General features: G+C 68.1%; 1 protein-coding gene across 2 annotated transcripts in view; it reads right to left on the bottom strand.

Moving 5' to 3' along the window:
* ERBB3 (erb-b2 receptor tyrosine kinase 3) overlaps positions 1–15595 on the bottom strand; it is a 39715-nt gene that overhangs the window by 5127 nt on the left and 18993 nt on the right. The window contains exons 1-24 of one of the 2 annotated variants that reach the window (XM_054012268.1): positions 15222–15377; positions 14498–14623; positions 12526–12591; positions 12057–12175; positions 10376–10517; positions 9849–9962; positions 9506–9626; positions 8794–8867; positions 8477–8567; positions 7424–7623; positions 6895–7027; positions 6683–6773; positions 6172–6326; positions 5517–5570; positions 4811–4952; positions 4264–4383; positions 3984–4082; positions 3406–3591; positions 2322–2477; positions 1907–1982; positions 1603–1749; positions 1002–1099; positions 451–600; positions 44–112 (exon numbers count right to left, since the gene is read on the bottom strand). In XM_054012268.1, coding sequence (XP_053868243.1) covers positions 44–112; positions 451–600; positions 1002–1099; positions 1603–1749; positions 1907–1982; positions 2322–2477; positions 3406–3591; positions 3984–4082; positions 4264–4383; positions 4811–4952; positions 5517–5570; positions 6172–6326; positions 6683–6773; positions 6895–7027; positions 7424–7623; positions 8477–8567; positions 8794–8867; positions 9506–9626; positions 9849–9962; positions 10376–10517; positions 12057–12175; positions 12526–12591; positions 14498–14531 — 2637 coding nt within the window. In that variant the 5' untranslated portion in view covers positions 14532–14623; positions 15222–15377. Of the gene's footprint in view, positions 1–43; positions 113–450; positions 601–1001; positions 1100–1602; positions 1750–1906; positions 1983–2321; positions 2478–3405; positions 3592–3983; positions 4083–4263; positions 4384–4810; positions 4953–5516; positions 5571–6171; positions 6327–6682; positions 6774–6894; positions 7028–7423; positions 7624–8476; positions 8568–8793; positions 8868–9505; positions 9627–9848; positions 9963–10375; positions 10518–12056; positions 12176–12525; positions 12592–14497; positions 14624–15221; positions 15378–15595 lie in introns of those variants that run through there. The other variant, XM_054012267.1, reaches the window with a different exon arrangement.

Here is a 15595-nt window from a genome sequence, read left to right as displayed (position 1 = left end):
AGGACATCCATGGGGCACACCCCCTGTATGCTGTGCTGGGTACCTGGCGGCAGCCGCTGAGGCCGGTCTGGTTCATGGGGATGTAGCCGGCTGGGGGGCTGAGGTTCGGGCTCTGCAAAGGGAGGGGCAGGGTGGTGATTGCTCGGCGCAGTACGGGGTTCTTGGCACCAGGACCAAGGGAGATGGGGCGCACGCAGTCTGCGGGACCCCCAGGCGCAGGCTGGGCTGGGGGGTCAGCGCTGAACGACGACCCATGGAACTGGGTCTCATGCTGCAAGGCCGAGCACTGCCGGGGTCAGGAAGGAAACCCCTCCCCCGCAGGGGATGTCCCACATGGACGTGCAGGCCCCCCCCCCATCCTTTACAAGAAGGATTTTTAGCCTTCCCGCAGAAGGGCCAGGATGTTGGGGAGGGGGGTTACAGGCCGAGGGGGGGGCGGCCATCTCTCACCCGGGCGTAGTCCACACGCTGCCTGGAGGCGAAGAGGCTGGTGGCCGTGTTGAAGGGGCCCAGCTCCTCCTCCAGCTCCAGCGTCTCCATGTCCTCCAGCTCCTTGTCGCTCAGGGGGGGCTCCGCGGGGGGCAGCAGCCCGCTCTCCCTCTGCATGGGGGGGGACACACCGCGTCAGGGGTTGGCGAGGGGTTAACGGGGCCCAGCCCCCAACGCTGAGCGGCCAGGGACACCTTAACGCCTCCCGGGGTAGGATAGGGGGAGAGGGGCAGACAAGACTCTTGTCTAGAGCAGGTCTTGCCCCACCCCCACAGCCGAGGAGTGGGGAGCCGGGGGGCTGGGAATGCCACAAGGGGCGGGGGGGGTCCCTGGTGCATGTGTCAGGCAGGGAGCCCAGAGAGCCGGGCATGGAGTGGGGATGGGAGAGCTGGGGCAGGAGCTGGGACCCTTATGCCAGGGCTCAGCTCATGCGGGGGGCACGCTAGGGGCTGGATTTGCTGAGGGCCCAGGGCAGCCCCCCCACGTAGAGCGGCCAGGGTCCACGCACTCACCTTGATGACCAGGTAGCGGGGCGGGTCCCGGGCCATGCGAGTGAACTCGTTAGCCAGTTCCTTGAAGGTGGGACGGACGTTCTCGTCGATCATCCAGCCTGACGGGGGCACGGGGGAGGTGAGATCCGGCGGGAGGTGACACCCAGCCCCCTCCCCCCACACGACTCCCCCCAGCCACACGGGCCCCACCTGAAGGACTAGGACAGACAGATGGGAGGGGAGAAGGACGGCTGGAAAAGTGCATCTGAGGGGGAGAACCTTCCAGCCCCCTCCCCAGGGCTCTGGCCCCAGCTGTGGGGCTCCCAGCCCTTCCCCCCAGCTCACGGCTCTCCCCTGGGACCACAGGGAGATGCCCCTCCCTGCACCCAGGGCATATCGGGGTCAGTGCCAATTGCCAGGGGGGAGGAGCAGAGCACGTCCCTCCGCCCCTCCCACGAGCCCCACTGGCCACGGCGCAGGCCAGACCTGCGGCCCCCTCCCAAGCCCACAGCCACGGGCTGGGCCAATCTCTCCTGCAAAGTGCCCCCAGGGGCAGGGACAGGAACGCCCAGGGCAGGGCCCGGCCCCGCCAGCAGGGAGACAGACAGACGCAGGGACTCACATTTCACCATCACCATGTAGACGTCGATGGTGCAGATCTGGGGCTGCATGAGCCGCTCGCCTTTCTCCAGCAGGTCGGGCACCTCGGCGAGCCGGATCCCCGCGTAGGGCTCTGCCCCGAACGTCATCATCTCCCACAGCGTCACGCCTGCAGGGGACCGGGGGGGGGGTGTCAGGCCAGGAGGGGCTGCAAGGGGAGGTGCTCGGGGGGAATTCTGTGCTGGGGGGCGCTGGGGGGAGTGGGTCAGGGCGCAGGCTGGGGGGGCAGCTCCTGACTGCTCCAGCCCCGCACGACGGGCACTGACCGTAGCTCCAGACATCGCTCTGGTGCGTGTACTTCCCAAAGTGGATGCTCTCCAGCGCCATCCATTTAATCGGAGTCTGCGGGACGAGAGGCAGGAAAGGAGTGTTACCTGGGCGGGGGGCACCTGGGGGCTGCTTTGCCAGGGCCGGAGAGACCCCTGGGGCCGGAGTCCATGGGGCCCTGGGGCTGCCCCGATGCACACGCTGCTCCGCTGGGAAGAAGAGCGGACCCTGAATGCAGGGCCCCCCAGCCACCCTCCCAATCCGCCCCCTCTGCTGGGGGGTGCAGACCTCTGACACCGGCCCCACGCTGGCTGGGGCAGCCCCAGTGCGGGAGGAAGGGGAGGCAGCCTCAGGGGACATCCTGCTGGAGTGGACGTGGGGGGGACCGAGGGGGGTCCCGGGGCCCAGCCCCACCTTGATCTCATTGTAGAAGTATTTCTTGTCGTCGGGGTAGAGCAGGTCGGCGATCCCGAAATCCGCCACCTGCACCTGATTGGGCGACTTCAGCAGGATGTTGCGGGCGGCCAGGTTCCGATGGACCATGCGATGCTCTTCCAAGTAGTACATGCCCTGGGGGCGAGAGGCGGAGAGCTGGGGGCCAACCCATTTGTGTGTGTGTCTGGGGGGGTGGGTCCAATGATGGGCAGCAGGCTGGCCTAGCTCCGCCCATAGCCTCAGGCTCCACCCACCCCTGCTGGCCTAGCTCCGCCCATAGCCTCAGGCTCCACCCACCCTTGCTGGCTTAGCTCCGCCCATAGCCTCAGGCTCCACCCACCCCTGCTGGTCTAGCTCTGCCCATTGCCGCAGGCCCCACCCACCCCTGCTGGCCTAGCTCCGCCCATAGCCTCAGGCTCCACCCACCCCTGCTGGCTTAGCTCTGCCCATAGCCTCAGGCTCCATCCACCCTTGCTGAGCTAGCTCCGCCCATAGCATCAGGCTCCACCCATGGCCCCAAAGCTCCACCCACAACTGCAGAGCCAGCTGTGTGAGCTTGCTAAAGTGGTCCCGCCTCAAAGTCCACCCGTGACCCGCATAGCTCCTCCCATGGCATCAGGCTCCTCCCACCACTGCAAAGCTCCACCCACAGCCATAGGCTCCTCCCACCACCCCAAAAGTGTCTGACAACACCGATTAGACGAGAGAGTTAACAGCACTGATATATTCAGAACGTCCCCCATTAGGGCTCAGGGTAAACGCCCCAGTGGAGATGAGCAGGCCAGATTCACCCTCCCTTCAGGGCAGCGGCCCTTTGGGGGCAGGTGTTTGGAAGGGTTCCCCGCCCGGTTGTGGGAACCAAGGGTGCTGCTACTCCTGGCCTCTGCCCCTTCTCCGCTCCGTCTCCTCGTGCTGCCCGGCCAGCCCCACCCACGAGCCTGGGGCCAAGGACACCTCACCTGGAGCCCAGCTCTGCTTCCCTGAGCCGGGCTAGCTCCCCACTCAGCCCCGGTGGGGAGGGGACCCCTGGGAACACGCCGTCGAGGGCCATGGGGCAGCTCACCTTGGCAACCTGCACGCACCAGTTGAGCAGCAGCTGCGGCCCGATGGCGTCCTTGTTCTTGCGCACGTAGTCGAGCAGCGAGCCCAGCGGCAGGAGCTGCGTCACCAGCTGCAGCTGCGTCCCGGGGCAGATGCCCAGCAACCGCACGATGTAGGCGTGCTCCAGGCTGCCGATGGCCAGCATGTGCTGCAGGGCCAGAGGGAGACAGGCCCTGTTACAGCCGTGGCTCCGCCCCCAGCAGCCAGCTCCCCTGTGGAACTCCCCGCCACTGGGATTTGATCCCAGCCGGTGACGCTAGCCAGGGCTGGCACCCTCAGAGCCGCCACTGATGCCAGGGGGTGTTTGGGGTGGGCAAGGTAGGCCCTGGGGGTGGGGGCTCCCCCTCCACCTGGTTTCATGGGCACACGGAAATGCATCATGGGAGTTTTAAGCCTCTCACTGAAGCACTGAGATTGGTTGCTGATAGGACATCAGAGTGGATAGGCCAATGGGCAGTGGTGGCACAGCAGGGGGCGGGGACACTGGGCTGGATGGGCCAATCGTCTGGCCCCAGGCTGGCAGGGGGGGGCCTCACTCACGTCGGTGACGGCGTGGAAGGTCTGGCGGCCGCTCCGGTCCTCTATCACCTTGATGCTGACGGGGATCTTGATGGTGTCTCCGTCCGGGATCCAGACGCCCTGGCGGGAGAGGGACCCCCAGTGTGAACAGAGCTGGGACCCCAGGGGGTGCCCCGCCCCAGCCCCCCCACAGCAGCGAGGAGACGCCCCCACCCCCCAACAGCTGTGGCTGCTCCAGGACAGAGGGCGCTACTGAGCATCCCCCTCCCCCCCCCCCGCCGGGCTGCAGCCCCCCCCTCACCTTGTGCACCGTCCCAAACACGCCTGAGCCCAGTGCCTTCAGCTTCCTCAGCTCCGTCTCCTTGAAGATCCGGGCCAGCACCTTGTTGGCTTTCTCACTTGGGTCCAGGGGCTCGAGGCTCTGCCAAGGCAGAAAGAGATGGTGGCACCGGAGCTGGGGGGCCGCCCCTCCCAGACCCCCCCACTGCCTCGATGCTCCCACCCTGGCTAGTGATTTGTGCCTCTCTCCCTGGGCTATTCATTGACCGAGGTAACAAGACTGAAGGGCCCCGTGCAGAGCCGGGGGGGGACAGAGCCGGGACAGCGGGGGGCTGCGGGTCGGGAGAGAGGGGCCCCGGCAGAGCCGGGGGGGGGTCAGAGCCGGGACAGCGGGGGGCTGAGGGGCACCAGCAGATGAGCCCTTTTCTCTCTTGGCACAACCCTCCTTTCTGCCCCATCACCGGAGCGCCCTGCGGGCACGAGACCCTCCCCCCCACGGCTCCCGCCCACGTCCCCCCCGGGGCAGCCCTGCTCCCAGGGGCTGCGGGGGCTGGCGGGGGGCATCTCACCTCTCCCCTCTCCAGGTAGCGGCGCATCGCCCGCTTCTTCTGGATCTTCTTCCCGCGCCAGTAGAGGAGGATGAGGAGGAAGCAGGAGCAGGAGATGAAGAGGCAGCTCACGACCATCACCGCTATGACCGTGGGGCTTTTCCTGGGGCACAGACGGGGGGTCAGCGCCGGGCCCTGCCCATGCTCCGGGCTGGCAGGAACCCCGGGGGAGCCGGAGCGAAAGGCTGGCGCGATCCCGTCCGAGGGACCGGCTTGGCAGAGGCACAGGAGGGCTGTCGGGTTTGGAAGGGAACCCAAGGCAGGGCAGGGAGGGACGGAGTGGGGAGAGGGGGCGTCGGGACCACACGCCAGCTGGGGGGTGCCCCCCTCTGCCGCGCAGGACCCGGGGATCCCGGGGCTGTTCCCACGGAGGCCCAGGGGGCTGAGAACCAGGCTGGGAGAGAAGGCTCAGCCGGAAGGTGGTTTGGGAGCTGAGCCCAGGGGGTGCCCCAGCCCCACCCTCAGCGGCTGTTTCACCCTCAGCGGCGAGGGGGCCTGGCACGGTGGGGGATCGGGGCTCTGCACATGTCCCACTGGGGCCGGGCTGCGAACTGCCAAACTCAATCAGCCCCACCCCCCGCCCCAAATCTGCTCCGCCCCCCCAGTCCTGCCCCGCCCCGCCCAGGCCGGGGTCAGAGCCCCAGCGAGCAGCCGCCTGCGATGGTACCTGGCGATGGGCAGGGGCTCTGTGACGCAGTCCTGGAGCTGCGGCCCGAGGCACCTGCGGGAGACAGAACCCGCCGATCACCCCACAGACGGACAGACAGACAGAGGGGAGCCATGGAGAGCACCAGGCTTATGGGAAAGATGTCAGAGCGGGGGGCGGGGGGAGGGTGGCAGGACTCCTGGGTTCTCTCCCCGGTTCTGGGAGGGGAGCGGGGGCTGGTGGTTAGAGCAGGGGGGTTGGGAGCCAGGACGCCTGGGTTCTCTCCCCAGTTCTAGGCGGGGAGTGGGGTCTAGTAGTTAGAGCAGGAGGTTGGGAGCCAGGACGCCTGGGTTCTCTCCCTGGCCCTGGGAACCACAGGCACGCCCAGCACAGACGCCGCTGCCAGTCACTCGGGGGCTGCGCCTCCCCAGGCAGGGGCTGGAAGCGTTAGGTCCCGGAGCCTGGGTTCCCCTCTCAGAGCCCCCCCAATTGGCTCAGGAGCCGAACCTGGGGCTCGGCCGCAGCTCCTCCCCCACTCCAAGCCTCAGGCCCGGGGGCACCGGCTGCTGCTGGGAGGGAGGGGGCAGAGAGGGAGGGTCCTTTCCCCTTTCCCCGCCTTGCCGGGCTGCAGGACCGCCCCCCCCCCAGCTGTGCCCGGGGGGGCTGCTGCTCTCACCCCTGTGTGCAGTTCTCGTGGCACGGGCGGCACTCGTGGTGGGCGTCCGGGTACTTGTAGATGGGCCCCTGCTCGCCCAGGAGGCCCTCGGGGCAGCTGTCCACGCAGTGGGGGCCGTCCTTGTACCGGGCACATCGCACGCAGGCGTCCGCACCCTGGGGGGCCAGACAGCGTCAGAAGGGGGCTGGGACGGACCCCTCCCCCTCCCCCTCCGCCGCCAGCACCCACAACCCCCTCTGGTGCCCCCTGCCGGGGAAAGGCCCCATGTCCCGTCCCCCGACCTGGGGCCGGATGGGAGCCAGGGACCCCTAGAGGGGAAAGGCCCCAACTCCATTCCCAGCCCCCCTGAGCCAGCCAGTCCCCCACCCTGGGGCCGGATCGGGGCCGGCGCCCCCTAGAGGGGAAAGGCCCCAGGCTCCAGGCCCCATTCCCAGCCCCCCTGAGCCAGCCCGTCCCCGCCCTGGTGCCCGAGAGGAGAAAGGCCGGGGGGCGGGGGGGGGGGTCACCACACCGAGCCGTTGCAGGTCAGGTTGCCCTCCATCCTCTCGCACTCCGGGTGGCACTGGTAGCACGCGCCCCCACGGGCATATTCCCGGATCGCCCTGCACAACAAAGTGAGGGGGGGGGGTCACTAACGCTGCCCCCGAGGGTCTCGTATTCTCCTGCCCCCCCAGCTCCCCCATGTGTCCACACAGGCCCCCCCAGCTCTCAGCTGCCGCTCACCCCTGGGAGAAGCTGCAGGTGGCCACGCAGGTCCCGTCCCGGCTGTAGTTGCGGCAGGAGATGCACTGGTCGGGGCCGGGCCCCCAGCAGCCGTCACTGGAGCAGAGCGGGTCACACACCTTCCCTTCTTGCACTGCAGGGGAGACGGGGGTCAGCGCTGGGGTGAGCTCCCAGCCCCCCCAGCCAGGGTCCTTCCCCTCCCCCAGCCTCCACTGCTCCCCCATCCCACCCAGGGGCTCATGCTCCCCCTACCCCATGTTCTTCCACTCTCCCCTTCCCAGATCCAGGGACGGAACCCAGGAGTTCTGGCGCCCAGCTCCCCCCAACCACTAGACCCCACTCCCTTCCCAGATCCAGGGATAGAACCCAGGAGTCCTGGTGCCCAGCCCCCGTCATTCTCTAACCACTAGACCCCACTCCCCTCCCAGAGCTGGGATGGAACCCAGGAGTCCTGGCGCCTGGTCCCCCTCTCTCACGGACTGGACCCCTCATTGGCTGCACCCCAGGACCTCGCCCCGCCCCCACTCACCGCACTTGGCCCGGGGCCTGTTGTCCTTGATCTCCAGGTCGGGCTTGCGGCGGGACAGCGCCCCCCAGTTGACGGTGTGGAGGTAGCAGAGCTGCCGGTTCTCGGTGATGTACACTTTCCCGGCGCTGATCTCCCGCAGCGAGCGCAGCCCCAGCGACGTCACGTTCAGGTTCTTCATGATCAGCAGGGAGAAGCCGCGGCTGGGGACGGACAGGCCAGCGTCAGGCCCACGGCTTCCTGGCGGGGAGCCCGGACTCCTGGGTTCTGTGCCCAGTGGCGTGGAGCAGGGGGCCTGGGACCCCTGGTGCTGCTCTCGGGCGATGGATCCACCCATCCCACTACGAACGGGGCTGAGACCCACTGCCTCGTTCCACACGGGGCCACGGACAGGGGCCTGCTCTTAGCCCCTAACACGGGGGGGCTGCATTTGAACAGACTAAAGGCTCCTCCTCTCCCCCCAGCCCTGAGCCACAGTCCTGCGTGTAGGGACTCTGGCACCACTGGGCAAGGGGCTGGGGGAAAGCCCCCCAATCTTCTATGGGCCGGGGGGGACCTCTCCCCCAGGTGGGGCAGGGCTGGGGGGGTTCTCTGCCCCTGCCCCTGGGCCCAGCTGCAGGGCCAGGGGCCTCTCCCCCAGGGCAGGGCTGGGGGTGCAGGTCTAGGGTCCTCTCCCCAGAGGCGGGGCAGGGCTGGGGGGCAGGGGTCTCTCCCCCGGGGCGGAGAGGGGCAGGGCTGGGGGGGCAGGTCCAGGGGCCTCTCCCCAGGGGCAGGGCGGGGCAGGGCTGGTGGGGGGTAGGACCAAGGGCCTCTCCCCCAGGACAGGGCAGGGCTGGGGGGGCAAGTCCAGGGGCCTCTCCCCTGGGGTGGGGCAGGGCTGGGGGAGGCAGAGCCAGGGGCCTCTCCCCCAGGGCAGGGCTGGGGAGGCAGGGCCAGGGGCCTCTTCCCTGGGGTGGGGCAGGGCTGGGGGAGGCAGGACCAGGGGCCTTTCCCCCAGGGCAGGGCAGGGCTGGGGGGGTGTTTCTCCCCCAGGGCAGGGCTGGGGGGGTCTCTCACTTGTACAGGCTCCGGCCCCCGATGGTGACGAGGTTGGAGAAGACACTGAAGTTGTACATGTGTTTGGGCCACGACTGGATGTTCAGATAACCTGGGGGGGGAAGGAACCAGAGTGTCAGGGACGCCCCCTCTTTGTCTCCAGCCGCCTCCCCCAACACACACACACTGCCCCCTTGCCGGGCGTGGGACCCTCCCCCCCCATGAAGCCCCCTCTTGGCCGCCAGGGTCACGGAGCCGATCTACAGACACCTGGGGCTTCCCCGCAGGCCAACAGCCAGGCCCTGCCCACCCACCCCCAGCCCCCGCCCGTTCCTCACCCGTGATCTCCCGCACCGTCCGGAAAACGTTCAGCTTCTCCGGATCCAAGGCCGAGATGTTGTGCCAGGGGTCCCTGCGTGTGGGGGGAGGGAACGAGAACCAGACACCCTCAGAACGGCTGATCCCAGCTCCGCTGGGGGCGCTCTCAACGGGCTGGGCGCTAGGGGGCGCTGTGCTGCAGGGAGCCGGGGGGTCAGCAGGGGGCGCTCTCCCCTGGCTCGCCAGGCTGGGCACTAGGGGGCGCTGTGCTGCAGGGAGCCGGGGGGTCAGCAGGGGGCGCTCTCCCCTGGCTCGCCAGGCTGGGCACTAGGGGGCGCTGTGCTGCAGGGAGCCGGGGGTCAGCAGGGGGCGCTCTCCCCTGGCTCGCCAGGCTGGCGCTAGGGGGCGCTGTGCTGCAGGGAGCCGGGGGGGGGGGGTCAGTAGGGGGCGCTCTCCCCTGGCTCTCCGGGCTGGCCCCAATGCTGCAGCGTGGGGTTAGGGGGCGCCGGCTCTCACATGAGACATGAAACCGAAGCCCCGCCCTCCTGGGGCTGTTAAAAATCCCCCTTGTCCTGCCAACCTGGCCCGAATCTCTGCTCTTCCAGGGGGTACAGACTCCCCCCGCCCTGTAGCCCGGCCCGTAGTCAGCGCTGGGCGAGCGGGTCCGGCGATGCCGCCCCGGTTAATCCCTGCCGTGCCCCCCCAGTGGTGGGCAGAGGGGCCGAGACTCACCCGTTCAGCCCCGTGATGAGGAAGTCCAGGTTGCCCAGGATCTTGGTGCAGTTGACGAACCTGTCGATGTTGCTCGAATCGACCGTCTGGTATTTGTTCCCGGTGCCCGTCCCCTCGCAGGCTGGGTGGCAGGAGGGGAGAGGGAATGAGCCACCCAACACGCCCGCAGCCCACGCCCAGGGGTGGGCACCATGGATGTGCCAGGGCTGCCCAATGCACCATCCAGCCCCCATAGGGGGCAAACCAGTTCATCTGGCCTTTGCCGGGGGTTCAGAGCACGGGGGCCTGGGAGCCAGGACTCCTGGGTTCTATCAGCCTGGACACCCCCTGCACCCGTCCGTACCTTTAGGGCAGAGTCCAGGGCACGGCTCACACATCTTCAGGCCGTTCTTCTCCACCTCCATCTTGTCCTTCGGACAGGCCCGCACGCAGGAGCTCTGATCCACCACAAAGTTATCTGCAGGCCGGGGGAGCGGGTGAGGGGAGAGCTAACGGGCGGGGAGGGGGGCAGGGCACCTAGTGGTTGGAGCGCGGGGGGGTGCAGTCTGGGAACCTGGACTCCTGGGTTCTATTCCCAGCTCTGCCAGGCCGGTTGAGGTCCCCTTGAGGCACGCCACACCCGCCTGGCTCTGTGCCTCAGTTTCCCCACATGGCTCTAATAACCCTGCTCTTTGCAAAGCCCTTTGCCACCCTTGGCGGGGGGCACATGGCGGGAAGGACGATTCCCCAGTGACTTCCCCTGACCAGAAGGGCGGGGGAGGGCACGGAGCAGGGGTCTCACAACAGGGCTGGGGGGTCAGATGGCTGGGAACACCCCCCTCCCCCGGGAGAGATCAGGGCACCCGCGGGGACCCCCCGGCCCCGGCTCACGTGGGCAGCTGGCCACGCAGATGCCCCCGTACTGGTACTTGGTGTCGGGGTTGGGCTCCAGCTGGAAGGTGAGCTTGTTGTAGATCAGCGGCTGCGGGCACAGGGGGACGCAGGCCCCACTGTCGTTGAAGTGACGGCAGGCCTGGGGGGGGGGGCAGAGCGTCAGGGACCCTGGCCCAGGACACAGGGACAGACACACAGACACCCCCACCCCACTCCCCTTGGCCTGGTATAGACAGACAGACAGCCCTCCTCCCCCAGCCCAGCACAGACACCCCCCCAGTACAGACACCCAGCCCCCTCCCCCAGCACAGACACCTCCCACCCCCCCAGCACAGACAGACACCGCCCAGTACAGACACCCAGTCCCCCACCCCCCCAGCCCAGACAGACACCCCCAGTACAGACACCCAGCCCCCCTTCCCCAGCACAGACACCTCCCACCCCCCCAGCACAGACAGACACCGCCCAGTACAGACACCTCCCACCCCACAGTACAGACACCCAGCCTCCTTCCCCAGCCCAGACAGACACCCCCCAGTACAGACACCCAGCCCCCTCCCCCAGCACAGACACCTCCCACCCCCCCAGCACAGACAGACACCGCCCAGTACAGACACCCAGTCCCCCACCCCCCCAGCCCAGACAGACACCCCCAGTACAGACACCCAGCCCCCCTTCCCCAGCACAGACACCTCCCACCCCCCCAGCACAGACAGACACCGCCCAGTACAGACACCTCCCACCCCACAGTACAGACACCCAGCCTCCTTCCCCAGCCCAGACAGACACCCCCCAGTACAGACACCCAGCCCAGACACCCCCAGTACAGACACCCAGCCCTCCTCCCCCAGCCCAGCACAGACACCCCCAGTACAGACACCCAGCCCCCCTCCCCCAGCACAGACAGACACCCCCCAGTACAGACACCCAGCCCCCTCCCCCAGCACAGACACCTCCCACCCCCCCAGCACAGACAGACACCGCCCAGTACAGACACCTCCCACCCCACAGTACAGACACCCAGCCCCCTCCCCCAGCACAGATACCCCCCAGTACAGACACCCAGCCCAGACACCCCCAGTACAGACACCCAGTCCCCCTCTCCCAGCACAGACACCCCCAGTACAGACACCCAGCCCCCCTCCCCCAGCACAGACAGACACCCCCCAGTACAGACACCCAGCCCCCTCCCCCAGCACAGACACCTCCCACCCCCCCAGCACAGACAGACACCGCCCAGTACAGACACCCAGTCCCCCACCCCCCCCAGCCCAGACAGACACCCCCAGTACAGACACCCAGCCCCCCTCCCCCAGCACAGACAGACACCCCCCAGTACAGACACCCAGTCCCCCACCCCCCCAGCCCAGACAGACACCGCCCAGTACAGACACCTCCCACCCCACAGTACAGACACCCAGCCCCACTCCCCAGCCCAGACACCCCCCAGTACAGACACCCAGCCCCCCACCCCCAGTACAGACACCCAGCCCAGACAGACACCCCCAGTACAGACACCCAGCCTCCCTCCCCCAGCCCAGACAGACACCCGCCAGCACAGACACCCCCCAACCCAGACATACACCCCCCAGTACAGACACCCAGTCCCCCTCTCCCAGCCCAGACAGCACCCCCCAGCCCAGACACCCCCCGCTCCCCCGCCCCGCAGGGGACCTACGAAGCACTCAGTCTGGCGGGGGCCGGTGCAGCCCCCCGCACACTCGTCATGGCAGCACTCCCTGGGGTTACGCCCGAAGCAGCGCCCGTTGCACTGCGGGGCGCAGATGGTCTTGGTCACTGAGGGGGAAACAGAGGAGATGGGTGAGGGGGGCGGTGGCCTGAGCACCCCTCCGCCAGCTCAGGCGCTGCTCCCCCACTGCCTGATGAACGGTGCCGGATCCAGGCCCACCCAGCCCTCGGCCGACCCAGGGGGATTCAAACCAACCTCCCGCAACCCTGGAATACCTGCCCCCTGGCTGGTCCCCATGCCCCCTCCCCGGCCCACGGCTACCCCGGCCCGGCCCCCCAACTAGATCCGTGGAGCTAGCGCCCAGCCTGCGACTTTCTGGTCTCTTTGCGAGGCAGAGCCCCCCACTTTGGCTCCCGGCCCTGCCAGCCCCCGCCCCCCACGCCAGGCAGGTACCCACATTTCTGGCAGTCCTCTGGGTTCGGGCCCCAGCAGTGTCCATCGCAGCTCTCATGGCAGGGGGCACCTGGGAGGAGAGAAACGCCCAGTGTCACAGAGGGGCAGAGGGGACGGAGTCTTGCTCCGGTGCCCCCATGTGGGGCAGGCCAGGTGGGCAGAGCAGGGCGCCGGCTGGGATGGGGGGTGCCGAAACCAGCCCCTCGCATGGGCAGGGCCGCAGCACGGGACAGGAGGTTTCGGACCCCCCCGAAACCCCCCAAACTCAGCTTGCTAACGAGCACCAGGTCGCCCCGCAGTCACCGCCTGCTCCATCGGGGAGCTGCTCCCCACAGAGGCAGGGATGGAACCCTGGGGTGGGGGGACTAGGAGCCAGGACTCCTGAGTTCTCTCCCCAGCTCTGGGAGGGGAGCAGGTTCTTGTGGGTAGAGCAGGGGGGGGGCTGGGCGCCAGGACTCCTGGGTTCGGTCCCTGGCTCTGGGAGAAGAGCGGGGTCTAGTGGTTAAAGCAGGGGGGCTGGGCGCCAGGACTCCTGGGTTCTCTCCCTGACTCTGGGAGAAGAGCGGGGTCTAGTGGTCAGAGCAGGGGAGGCTGGAAGCCAGGACTCCTGGGTTCTCTCCCTGGCTCTGGGAAGGGAGTGCGGTCTAGTGGTTAGAGCAGGGGGGCTGGGCGCCAGGACTCCTGGGTTCTGTCCCTGGCTCTGTGAGGGGAGTGGGGTCTAGTGGTTAGAGCAGGGGGGGCTGGGCGCCAGGACTCCTGGGTTCTGTCCCTGGCTCTGGGAAGGGAGTGGGGTCTGGTGGGTTAGAGCAGGGGGGCTGGGCACTAGGACTCCTGGGTTCTTTCCCTGGCTCTGTGAGGGGAGTGGGGTCTAGTGGTTAGAGCGGGGGGCTGGGCGCCAGGACTCCTGGGTTCTCTCCCTGGCTCTGGGAGAAGAGCGGGGTCTAGTGGTCAGAGCAGGGGGGGCTCGGCGCCAGGACTCCTGGGTTCTCTCCCTGGCTCTGGGAGGGGAGTGGTATCTAGTGGTTAGAGCGGGGGGCTGGGCACCAGGACTCCTGGGTTCTCTCCCTGGCTCTGGGAGAAGAGCGGGGTCTAGTGGTCAGAGCAGGGGGGGCTGGGCGCCAGGACTCCTGGGTTCTTTCCCTGGCTCTGGGAGGGGAGCGGGGTCTAGTGGGTAGTGCAGCATCCTCGATCCTTCCTTCTGGCAGGCCGTGCTGGCCCCGCTCGTCTCCATAGCTGGGAGCCCTGCCAAGCCCTGTTTGCCTTGGGAAGGAGTTTTGGACACTGGCCGTGAGGGCTAATATTTGCAAAGGGGGGTGGGGGTGGCCGGGTGCCCCACCCTGCAGCGCTGGGGGCACAGGCTGGTGAGGCGCACGGGGGGGGGGGTAGGCGGGGACACACACCGAACTCATCCAGGGGTGGAGCAGGGTCCCGATTCTGCCTCCCTGTTTGTCTGTGATTCTAGCAGGTCCCACCTCAGACCAGGTGGCCCCATTGTGCGACGTGCTGCACAAAGGGAATTGCCCTCAAGATCCCAGGGTGGAAAGGGAAACTGAGGCGGGGGGGGGTCGAATGACTTGACCAGGGTCGCCCAGCGGGTCAGTAGCGCAGTTACAAATAGACCCCACCACTCCTGAGCCCCTGTTAATTGGCCACAGCTGTGCTCATGAAGGGACCCGCCTGGCCCCGGCCCCGGTGGCCTCTGCCCGCATCCGGCAGAAACCAGGGCAAACCTGCCCCAGGGCAGCCCCCCGGAAAGGCCCCTGGAGCCCGTGTTGGCCTCTGGGCTCCCTCGCGGGGGGAGAGAGAGGAGGAGAGATGGGGAGTCAGGCGGGGAGGGGCGGCAGGAGACAGAGCACGCACAGGGCGATTCGGGACCAGATCCTGGGGTTTAAGATTTCTGGTGCAAGGGGAGCCAGGGCCCGGGGCCGCCAGAGGCAGTGGGGGCCGGGGCCGCGCCCCCCATCCCGGACACTCACACTTCCTGCCATTCTGCCGAACCACTGGGTCCATCAGCGGGTCCCGGACGATGTCCCTCCACTCGATGGTGTCCACGTGGCACAGCTGTTCGTTCCTCTCGATGTCAACCCCGCCCGCCAGGATCTCTGGAAGGCAAGGACCCGCTGAGCCGCGGCCCTGACCCCCCCACGCCGGCCGGGACTCGGGGAGCACCCAGAAGCCAGGGGGCGGAATGGGGGGCAGGGCAGGTGGCTCAGGGGAGGGACAGAACCGGAAGTGGGGGTTGTCTGGGGCCGGGCCCACGGAGCCCCACTCGCACCCCAGGGTCCGTGCAGCCCGTTAGCGGAGAGTCACATCTGGCCGTTTCACTGCCCCTCGCAGGAGAGGCAAGAGGGGGGTTCCGGCTCCAGGAGGCAATTCCTCGCCGGCTGTCACGGAGTATCGGGGGACTCAGGGCCCTGCACCCCCGGCTTCCTGCGATTCACTGCGACTCTCAGCCAGCCAGTAAAGCAGAAGGTTTATTTGGATGACAGGAATGCAGTCCAAGACAGGTCTTGCAGGCACAGACAACAGGACCCTCTCAGTTAGGTCCATCTTGGGGTCCCAGGGCATCCCAGCCCCAGCCCCCCTTGGGAGGTCAGAGCCATCTCTGCCTCCCAGCCATCTCTCCAGCCTCCTTCCCCCACTCTGGCTTCAGCGACCCCTCCCACAGCCTTTGTTCAGTTTCCCGGGCCAAGGTATCACCTGGCCTTCAACCTCTTCCTGGGTTCTCATGTTACACACTCAGGTATGCGCCCTCGGGCAGTCTACCATCCCGCAATGCAGACTATTCCATCCACACTCCCCTGTCAGCATTCACAGACCACAGTGAGAACAGGCCCAGTTCGTCACAGCTCCGCCCAGCCCGGGTTGTTTTGACAGCCGGAGTCAGGGCGGGGGGGGGGCAGCCCCAGCGCTGGGGCGGGGCAGGCCGGGCGCTTGCCGTGGGGCACCGAGGACGCCGATAAAAGCCTCTGTCTGGGGCGGGGTGGCTGGAGCGCTCCGAACGCAAACAGCCGGGCGCAGCCAGCGGGTCAGGCCGGGACGCCAGCGGACGGGATCCTCCCGCCGGGACGCGC

Source organism: Malaclemys terrapin, chromosome 23 (genome assembly GCF_027887155.1).
Source record: "Malaclemys terrapin pileata isolate rMalTer1 chromosome 23, rMalTer1.hap1, whole genome shotgun sequence".
NCBI lineage: Eukaryota > Metazoa > Chordata > Testudines > Emydidae > Malaclemys > Malaclemys terrapin.
Note: the sequence above shows the minus strand (reverse complement) of the source record. Positions and strands in the feature narration are given on the sequence as shown.